The sequence below is a fragment of the Dysidea avara genome, chromosome 7 (assembly GCF_963678975.1).
Source record: "Dysidea avara chromosome 7, odDysAvar1.4, whole genome shotgun sequence".
Taxonomy (NCBI): Eukaryota; Metazoa; Porifera; class Demospongiae; order Dictyoceratida; family Dysideidae; genus Dysidea; species Dysidea avara.
In genome coordinates, this window is record NC_089278.1 from 30,919,984 (window position 1) to 30,930,226 (window position 10,243).

The following is a 10,243-nucleotide window of genomic DNA, read 5'->3' on the forward strand; positions in this document are numbered from 1 at the left end:
CTTCTCTCTTCTGTTCTGTTTTCCGGCCAGTTCTGTCAGAGACAAATCACGAATTCCCCGGCTTTCTACATTCAGACTGGGTAGAGTCCTTAAGTAACTTGGAGTGGTGATCCAGTGGTGACTAACTAATAAAGAGCCCAGTTACGCGTGAATTTTTTTACACCGACTTTCAGTTAGCCTCAGTAAACCGCGGCAATGTCCGGAGATATAGCTACTGCCGGTGTCGTGTCGGGGGTGATATGGTTCGCTCCTGGTAGCAACTGCTCGTGATTGATCGACCACGCACGGATCCCACTACTAACATCCTAATTAAAGCCTTCAAAATGCATGCGACAGTACACGTGATACAGCATTACATAATACATTACAAACAATAACAGTTAGTCAATTCTCGACATCCTCCGGGGCCAGGCAAAGTACATTTGCCCACTCAGAGATTCTCTCCAGTGCCCTTGTTGCAACTCTTCTAGATGGTCTGCTGGTTGAAGGCATCTCAGCTGTTGCTTCTTGAGTAGTTTCATCACAATCAGATCTTGACTGAGGAATTCGAAATTGTTCAGCATCACTACTTGAAATCTCCAACGGATACAATTTCACAATGGGTCTAGTTGTCTTGTAATTGCTCATTCTAATGTGAGCAGCTCGAACAAGGCCATCGTTCCCTTCAATGAGGTCTTCCACAACTGCAAGCCTCCAGTGAAGCCTGGATTTGTCAACATGCACAATTACTATGTCTCCCTTCTTGATAACTCTTTCATTACTTCCTGATGCCTTGTGAAATTCTCGTAATGAAGTTAGATATTCACACTTTCATCTTTGCCAGAACTGTTGAATCAGCCTTGTTTGTCTGTTAACTGATCGTCTGAGTGTAGTATCATTCACTGCAAAGTCAGGATCATTCAAGTCAACTGGGTCATCAAGTGGACATGGAAATGGCCGTATCCTTCTACCATAAAGCAGATGGGATGGCGTAAGTGGCTCTGGGTCAGTTACATCTGACGATATGTAAGTGAGCGGCCTATCATTCAGCATGGCTTCTATCTCTGTGATAACAGTTTCAAGCTGCTTTAAGGTGACAAATGTTCTGCCAAGTGTCTTCTTCACCGCCTGCTTGGTTAATCCAATGATACGTTCCCAGAATCCCCGTACCATGGGGCACGCTTGGGAATGAAATGCCAGGTGACATTCTGGGATTCTAGAGCTTCCTTCAATGCTTCTGAACTAAACATTCTCTGTAATTCCTCCGCCGCCGCCAAGTACGTAGAGGCATTGTCAGATATCATCTTCTTTGGTAATGATTTGCGACTGCAGAATCGACGAAATGCCAACAGAAATGTCTCTACTGTGAGGTCAGTCACAACTTCTAAATGTACTGCTCTTGTAAGTGCACACAAGAATAAACAGATGTACACTTTCATCTCCTCTCGCTCCTTAACATACAGTGCCCCAGTGAAATCGACTCCAGTAACTGTAAATGGTGGAGCTTCCATGACACAAATCTTAGGCAGTGGTGGTGGATCTGGTGACTTGAATGGTTTCCCTATTAATTTCTTACACGGCACACATCGTCTTAACACACTCTTAATGCATTGTCTAATACACGGAATCCAGTATACTTGACGGAGTGCAGTGACTGTAATGTTTACTCCTCCGTGATGAAGTTTCTCATGTGTATCAGTAACAATCATCCTAGTCACTGTATGTTTGTTGGGGAGAAGGTAAGAAGATTTGCTGACATCAGTGGTTGGTGCATTATGTATTCTTCCTCCACAACGTATGAGTTTCTTATCATCAAGGAACAGACGAAGTTGCTTCACTAATGGAGGACACTCGGATGTTTTCTTACACAAGAAGGTAAACTCTTCTGAATAAACTGAGTGTTGAACTCCAGTGATTAATTCTCTACGAGTCTCAGATAGTTCTGTGTTGGTAAGAGGTCCAGATTGTAAAGGTGTCTGTTTCTGAAGATTGTGTAAAAACCGGTAGATATAAGCAGTTACAGCCGTCAAATGGTAAAGATTGCTGTAGCGTGATGGATCAACAGTTGTAAGTATGTCTGTTCGACTCTGCTTGAGGGTTGTACTTACCACAGGTGTGGATTGTTCTGTAATTTGCACATCTAAGACACTGGTTGGTGTCCATTGTGGCCACTTAGTTCTATCCAATAGCCAGTTGGGGCCATGAATCCATAACTGAGAGGAACGTAACTGTTCAGTAGATATGCATGCCTCGTGTTAGTAGGTCAGCAGGATTGTCGCCTGAGGGTGTGAATAACCACAGTTGTTCTAAGTTGGATTCCTGATTGTGATCTGCAATGGTCGTCAGCTGTAACAATATTGAAGTTGATAATTGAGTGGCAACTTGTGGCATTGGGCCAGAGAGTAGGTATCCCAGGTTAGACTGCTGGGCAGTGGGACCATCTCCTCGGATAATCCAATCTTGTACAAATGACCAGTAATGATCAGTGCCAATGAGGATAGAGATGGTGAATTCTTTATTGATAGTAATAGGAGTCGCAAGTTTCAAAGCTTTCAAATGTGGTAAAGTGTTCAGAGCTAGATGATAAGAGTTGGAAATAGGTGTAGCAATTGTCGGTACAATTAAAACTGAAATTGGTATAAGTTCACCCGCTAGTGTTTCTACCTGGACAGTGGCAACATCAAGAAGTTTGAAGGGATTGTGATTCTGCTCCAAAGGATGATAAAGCTACTTGCGTACTAGAGGTTGGCTTGACTTGTAGTTCAGTGGCTAATTGTACGGACATAAAAGAGCGCTGGGCTCCCTCATCAAATAGAATATTGGCATTCATTCTCATGTGACCATTAACAACTGGGGCTACAGCAGTCTTCAACAAACATATAGGGGAAACCTTTGGAGTGTTATGTGAAGCCGGAATTACAAATGATGATACTGGAGTAGCACTAGGTACAGACGTAGCAGGTTGAAGTTGTGTGGTTGTTGGCTGTGTACTCTGAGGATTGCTCATTGGTACAGTAGTAGTATGATCTTGACCTCCATTGCACAGGCTTGTGTGGTGTTTGCATTTACAATGCCGACATCGAAACCTTGAGGTGCATTGAGACACCTCATGTCTGGCCAAACAGTTATAGCATAGATGGTTTTGCTTTACAATCTCTAGACGTCTCTGCTGGTCAGCTATGACAGTACATTGGTGTGTGGCATGAGGCCCTTTACAGAAAATACATGATGGTGGCCCTTTATCTTGTTTTTTTTTGTGAATATGATTGGGTTTAGAGCCAATTAGGAATGCAGCTGTAGATTGGGATGAACCCAAAGGTGAATTGTGGGTCCCACACTCTAATATCCAAATCTCTTAAGGACAGCTGACATTAACTGAGGTAATGACCATTCTGGGGTGGTCTTCGATCTAACTATGTTCAATTTGACCTCTTTAGGAAGCTTTTCACGAATAACAGTGACTAGTAGGTCTCCATATGTCTCTCCAGATTTCCCAAGGGAAGATAAGCCACGAGTATGACTTTCCACAGTGTCGTGAAAGTTGCGTAAACTGTGCAGTGAGTTTGTGGGCCTCGGCAGTTCCAACAGAGCTTGTATGTGTGTATCAATTAACTGTTCAGTTTGGCCAAAACGTTCTCGTAGAATAGCCACTGCATGTAGGTAATTGTGATCAATGAGAGGAAACCCTGCAATAACCTTAGCTGCATCCCCTTGCAGTTGGGCCTTCAAATAATTGAATTTCTGCACACCACTTAGATTGGGATTGGAGTGGATGGCAGCTCGGAAGGAATCCCAAAAAGTTAGCCATTCTAAGGGGTGTCCAGAAAACATCGGTAGAGTTAACTTAGGTAACCTGCTCGTAGCAAACTGTGGAGTATGATTGGGAACTTCTGGTGCGGTAGTAATAGGTGTTATCACCAGGGGTTCAATACTTCTAGTACTCACTATGGGGAGTCTGCTGGAGGGTTGACTAGTGTCCAGGTTGAGATGAGACAATGTCGGTAAAACTGACGGTATAGAATATAAGGGAGCTAGTGGATGGGGGCTAACTGCTTCAGTACTTCTTGGAATTAATGGAGGAGGCCCCAAACCGTGGACATAGCTCACTGATGGGTAAGAAATTGATGAAGCAGAAACTGAGGTTGAATTGAGCATTGAAAATGTAAGTGTTGAAGAGATGTTACTGGTTGGAGGGCTACCACACACTTTTGGTAATTCAATATCAACATTTGAAACTGATTGGTTATCAACACTTGTGACTGAAGATTCATTAACAACATTACTGTCATGCATACTTGTTGATTGGGAGCTAGCTACACTGCTCACAATGTCCTGGTGTGATTCCTGGCGGGTTGCATCATTGTCAACTTCAATTGTCTCTTGTTGGGATGATGGTGTAGCAGGACGAGGCTGCTTTGACAAAAGCTCCACTTGCTTCTTTAGCTTATTGATGTTCTCAATAATAAGATCTTGCCCTCTCCTCAGAGTCCATGATTGCCTCTTCTAGCCCGCCTGGATCCTGAATCAGTTCTGCGATCTGTTCATCCAGCTTGGTAATCTGTCCATGCTTCTTTTCTAGTTGCGAGACGGCAGTGGTAAGGTAGGGAAGGGCTAGTTCATCGATCTCCTTGTCGAGGGTTTCATCTACCTTGTTGAGGATTCGCGTGACGTGCGAACGATACGTTCTACGAGAAGTCTGTAGGCGAGTCAGCTGCTCCATCGCTGGTAGTGCACTGAAAAAAAATGCAACGGTAAACAACTGTTTATGTTCCGTTGGTGCTTGCCTCTCCGGGTACCGTTCAGAGTAGAACTACAGCTTGCCACGGTACCACAGCGTTTACGCTTGGGGTTGCGAAGTTTCAGCGGCTACAAGGTGAAAATCCTGGTCACAGCACCAAAATGACGTGTCGGGGGTGATACGGTTCGCTCCTGGTAGCAACTGCTCGTGATTGATCGACCACGCACGGATCCCACTACTAACATCCTAATTAAAGCCTTCAAAACGCATGCGACAGTACACGTGATACAGCATTACATAATACATTACAAACAATAACAGTTAGTCAATTCTCGAATATCCGGCAAGATTTGATCATTCCAGCTAAACCGGTATGCCAGGCCTAGCAAACAACTTGTCAGTAACAGTTGGAGGTGTTGCATCAGTCTTTCTACGCTTCATTCCTTGGCTATAGGCAGAGCACTGACCCTGAAGTCGGCTTTCCCGGGGCATAATCTGAACTTACTTATAGCTACTCCACAGGTACTCAGTGTGTTCCCGGACTCGTATTAAAGACTAGCCAGCCAAGCCGGGCCAGGTTGACAACGAAGTGAAACAGAGGTGCGTCACATAACCATAGATTCTCTACAACGCATGTACGCCGGTACAGTAAGCCTATACGACGTAGCGGCTACGCACTGCTGCGGGGCCGTAAGCTTTCGCCTACTAATGCCATATGACTATGCCGGCCCCGAGCGGTATGCCCTAATGATGCTAATGTGCTGTGAGAGTTTACGGTGCTATCTACAGCTACTGCAATCTTGTTGCTAGCTAGCTACTGTATATTTAGGAATACTATATAGCCAGGTGCTGCATGGTTTTACTATAGCTAGTAGAAAATCACAAGTAAATCGTTATACTATTACCTTATCTTTATTTTTCAGGTGTGCATGCTCTCCAGTGCCAAGTTTGGTAAGTTACTAAGAAGTATTTGTATCATGCTACGCCATTAACATTGCTGTCACTATACTTGCGTAGCTATTACATGTACATATCAGGATGGCACGATCCAGGGTTAAGTCACATTGGTATGGTTCATAGCTATGTGTATGTTGAGACCATGAAGCATGTATGGCATTAATTTGGCAGATTACTGCCACAAAACTTGATGCAATTATAATGTCTGTTAGTTGGCCAGTGTGGGAGGGTATTAGCTAGAATCGTGCATACATGCATGGATATAGATGTTTATACTTGTGGTGGGAAAACCATTGCAATGCTATGGCTGTGTTACAGTACACCTGTATCGATGGAGTTTTGATGAATTCCTAATTAGCCTATCTTAGTCTGTACATACACACATACCACTACTACATGTCTACTATTTGGTTACCATGAGACCTCTTTGTGTCAGTGTACTTCAAATGCTCAATTCAAATAAATTTGAAACATCTAGCTGTAAAGGAAAGTGTTAATTCTCAAAATGAACACCTTCACATGCATGAAGATGATGATGGTGGCAAGGTGCCAGCAGAGAGTGGGTAAATGTCAGAACCTTAAAAGCCTTGTGTACTGTTATTGGTAGAGAAGACTCTTTGCGACTCTCTGCTTGACTGACTCCTGGGATCAAGGGCCTTCACAGCTGTCCATTGTATCACATGCTTCTCACAACCCCCCCCCCCCCTCCTTTTAAAGAAGACCCTTAGTGGCTATCTTCTTGAAAGTCCTGTATTAATCTCACTGGCTTCCTTGCTGTCATTCTACTTTGGGATTGTGATCTTGGTTTCCTAATAATTCGTCTTTTTAACTTTTTCAATTGTTGTAACCATAGTCTTGCTTTGCCCAATTGTTGATAGTCTCTGTCTTGACAAATTCATCAATTGACTCACCAGCCTTGTCTCCTTGGACTCATATGACAGTATTAGTTGCAGTAAGTGAAACAATCACAAATGGTCCTTGAAAATGTATATAATACTTACCGTATAGTGGGAAATTTCCGGAGGGTATAATTTTTACCATAATGCAGCAGTGGATCCAGGAGCTGGCAAGGGGAGGGGCACAAACAAGTTCAGATTCACCCGGCCATTAAAAAGGGGAGGCCACTGAAGTCTTAAGAACAGTTATAAAAGCTATTACTCTTAAACACCTGCTAAATGATAGTTATTTTAGAGGAGATATGTCTACCTTTCAAACTAAAAGTATTTAAATATATCAGTAAATAAACTGATTTTGACTCTACTGGCATATCAAAGTGATATAGCTATTCTAAAAGGAAATGGCAGCATTTGCCCCAAATTCCCCATGCTGGATATGCCACTATAATGAACTATTCTGGAAATAAATTTTCAGATAAACACCATTTCAGGAAATATACGGAATTGCACTCCGGTAAGGCAGGTGAAGGGTGAAGCATCAAGGATTTTGTGATGGTCACTAATGGACTTTGCCGTAAGAGGTTACCATTCATCAAGCTATACAGCCAAATCCATATATGGATGAGGGGCCCGACACCACCCAAAAATCGTGTGTAAGATTCTAATCTCACAAATTTTTTTGCAAAGATTCCAGATTTCAAAATTCACACAATTCACATAGCTGGTTATTATTATTATTATCAATTTACCAAAAAGGAAGGCATACACAAAAGGCAAAGCCTGTACAAGGTGTCCGCCTACAAAAAACAAACATATACATATACCTACAGTACACTACAAACTAAACAGTACACAACAAAACACAAAACAGTGATTAAGAAGTTACTTGACACATAAGTAATTATAAAGGTGATGCCGGAAAGACTTTCGATTACTGTCTTCAAGGATATGCAATGGCACAGTGTTCCAGAAGAAAGTTGTGGTTACGCATATATTAACACTTTTATGCACTTGGCTGGCTTCCTGACTAATTGGACCACCGACGAGGCTTGTGCAAATGTGCTGAGACACGTGCACAGCACTCACATGACTAAATTGATTTACAAGAAATATACGGAAATAATCGAACTTAGGAACATTTGTCGATATTCCATTTTATCAGAGATTTCAGATTCCATTTTGGGATTCCAAGTGATTTGTGTTGGATTCCAGTTGGTGTTGCACCCCCTGTATATGGGTGAATGGTTACAGTGCCAGGAGGAATGCGGCAAACATCACAATATGTATGCCTGGTCACTTACCACGTAACATCTCTAACTAGGGTCCACAAACCAAAAAATCAACTTTTACAAATCAACCCCCCTACCATTGTGGGATGTTTATCATAGCATACCATTGCTAGATCCACCATGGAACCGGAAGCACAATTGTTGTCATCACAGAAATATTGAATTTTATATTTCACGAGATGTAAAATTAATTTGTGACCTGGCCTGCGAAATAGGGCATGTGGGCACATGATTTTTGCATACTTTTTCAAACTTCAATGATTCATTATTTTTGTACCATTGTGCTATAACAATGTAATTTACAGCTTTTCATACGTATTTAATTGGCTTTATAATACAAGTTACAGAATTAATTATTCTGTCTCAGTACTGAGATATGACCTGTAGAATGACGGGGTGTAGTTTGTGCCCACATGCCCTATTTTTGCAGGCCCAGTCACATTTTTAAAATTTTGTGCTCTGCACAAATGACCAGATGAAACTTGCTACTTGGCCAGATCTTATCTAGAGTTGTTTTAGTTAAGAAGTACACACAGCAATAAGCAAATGATTGTTTGATTCCCAGCACAGGGCTGCTTTCTTTCAAAAATCATAAAATAAAGCACGATTTTTCAAATCCAAGCTTCCCTACCAGCCAAGACAAGTAAAGCTAACTATTCTTCACAGTATTGTGATAAGGTTGGGTACATAGGCTATCTATACTGTTAGTCTGGAAAGGATCTGAGACTTCTCACCATCTGGGTGACGAGCGTCAAATTTTTCATGCTTCATTTCACGGGATTCTCCCCAGTGTTTATTCTAGGATTTCTCCTTTGGGGGGGGGGGGATCAGGAATTTTGGGGGTGACCAGGTGTCTGAAAGTCTACATATAGTTGTCCACATTTAAAACAGTTGAAATAGTTGTGAAACTGGTTAGTCATTTATCATGAGTGTTGATTTTGATTTTTGTGCGGATTGGGTGAAGCCAAATCCTATGGTTGGTAGAGCAGGATGCATATTGATGACATAATTATGTAATATCTAGGACAACCATGTGCACCTCATGTACGCAACTATTCTTTTAGTAGTGCACTGCATTTGCTGAATCTGGTGAAGTAAACAATTTATGTGAGAGATCACTGAGATATTGTATTGACTATCATTGCATGTATAATACTGACTGTGTAAGTGGTTGTCTTACAAGAACCTTATAGGTTATTTCAAATTTAATATTAGGTATTTTCATGGTTATGGATATTTTTAAAATCAGGCTTTCTGAGATTTAATCTGGCAGTATATTTGCTGGCTGTGCATGCCATTTTGAATATTTTACAAAATTACACTCTCTGAGAGGACATTTTTAAAAACTGGGTCAACTTGGCCTCTCATTGTGCATGTACCCTAGGAGATTTTAAAAAATTAAATAGTCTGATGTTGAATCTGAGAGCATTTTAAGGTTGCATATGCAATTTTTAACCCGAGAAAATTTTACATATTAAATACTCTTGAGATTGAATCTGAGAGAATTTTAAAGTTTTGTGTGCCATTTTAAAAACAAGTTGAACCTTAGTATAGTGTAGCAGTCACTCACAATTTTAGGGGGTGAGTCTGAGATTTTAGGGGGGAAGTCCCCCCCTAACAGCTCTAGAATAAACACTGATTCTCTCAATGACGCTGAAGTCCCTTCCAGCACTTCTGATGCCACACTGATCACCTAATTTTGTTTAAGAATAATTATAAAAGATGGACCAAAATGTTTGGCAGTAGTAGCAGTCATTGTTTCTGTGATTTTATATTATGTAGTATTCCCGCCAGCAGCTTGCTAAGAGCCCCACCTAGTTCGATTTGAAAATGAAAGATTTTGTGCTTTTTAAAGTTTATTTTTGAATATTTTGCAACATGATGGTGCTGTAGGGTCATCTAGTAAAGATTTGAAGCCACTGTGGAGCACAAGAGGTGAAGTCAGTTTTGGACAATATAGCTGCCTCCAGTGGTTTAGAGTTTTGAACAAACGTGTAGGGAATCAATGAAATAATAATTGACAACCACTGGCACCAACTGTCCAGGGACATCTTTTGCCATCGTTCCAGTCCATCATTAATGGGTATTGTGACTGCAGAAGCATTGGAAATGGCTAGAAGGCACCATATAATTCCCAAATGTTGCAGAAATTTTTGACACTCGTCACCCATGCAGATGGTGAGAAGTCTCAGATCCTTTCCACACTTACAGCATAGACAGACTATGCACCCAATCTTATCACAATACTGTGAAGAAGATTTGGCTTTTCTTGTCTTGGCTGGTAGGGCAGCTTGAATTCGAAAATTCGTGTTTTGTAATTTTTAAAAGAAAGCAGCCCTGTGCCACAAATGTAGCAAATCATTTGCTTACTGCTGTGTGTACTT

At 41.5% G+C, this 10,243-nt stretch overlaps 1 protein-coding gene across 1 annotated transcript; it reads right to left on the bottom strand.

Moving 5' to 3' along the window:
• Positions 1 to 1,115: 1,115 nt before the first annotated feature.
• Positions 1,116 to 2,986, bottom strand: LOC136261166 (uncharacterized). The gene is made up of 3 exons (XM_066055137.1): positions 2,711 to 2,986; positions 2,229 to 2,643; positions 1,116 to 2,104 (listed from the first exon to the last, which is right to left on the bottom strand). Exons 1-3 carry the CDS (start codon positions 2,984 to 2,986, stop codon positions 1,116 to 1,118), a joined length of 1,680 nt encoding a protein of 559 aa, XP_065911209.1.
• Positions 2,987 to 10,243: the final 7,257 nt, after the last annotated feature.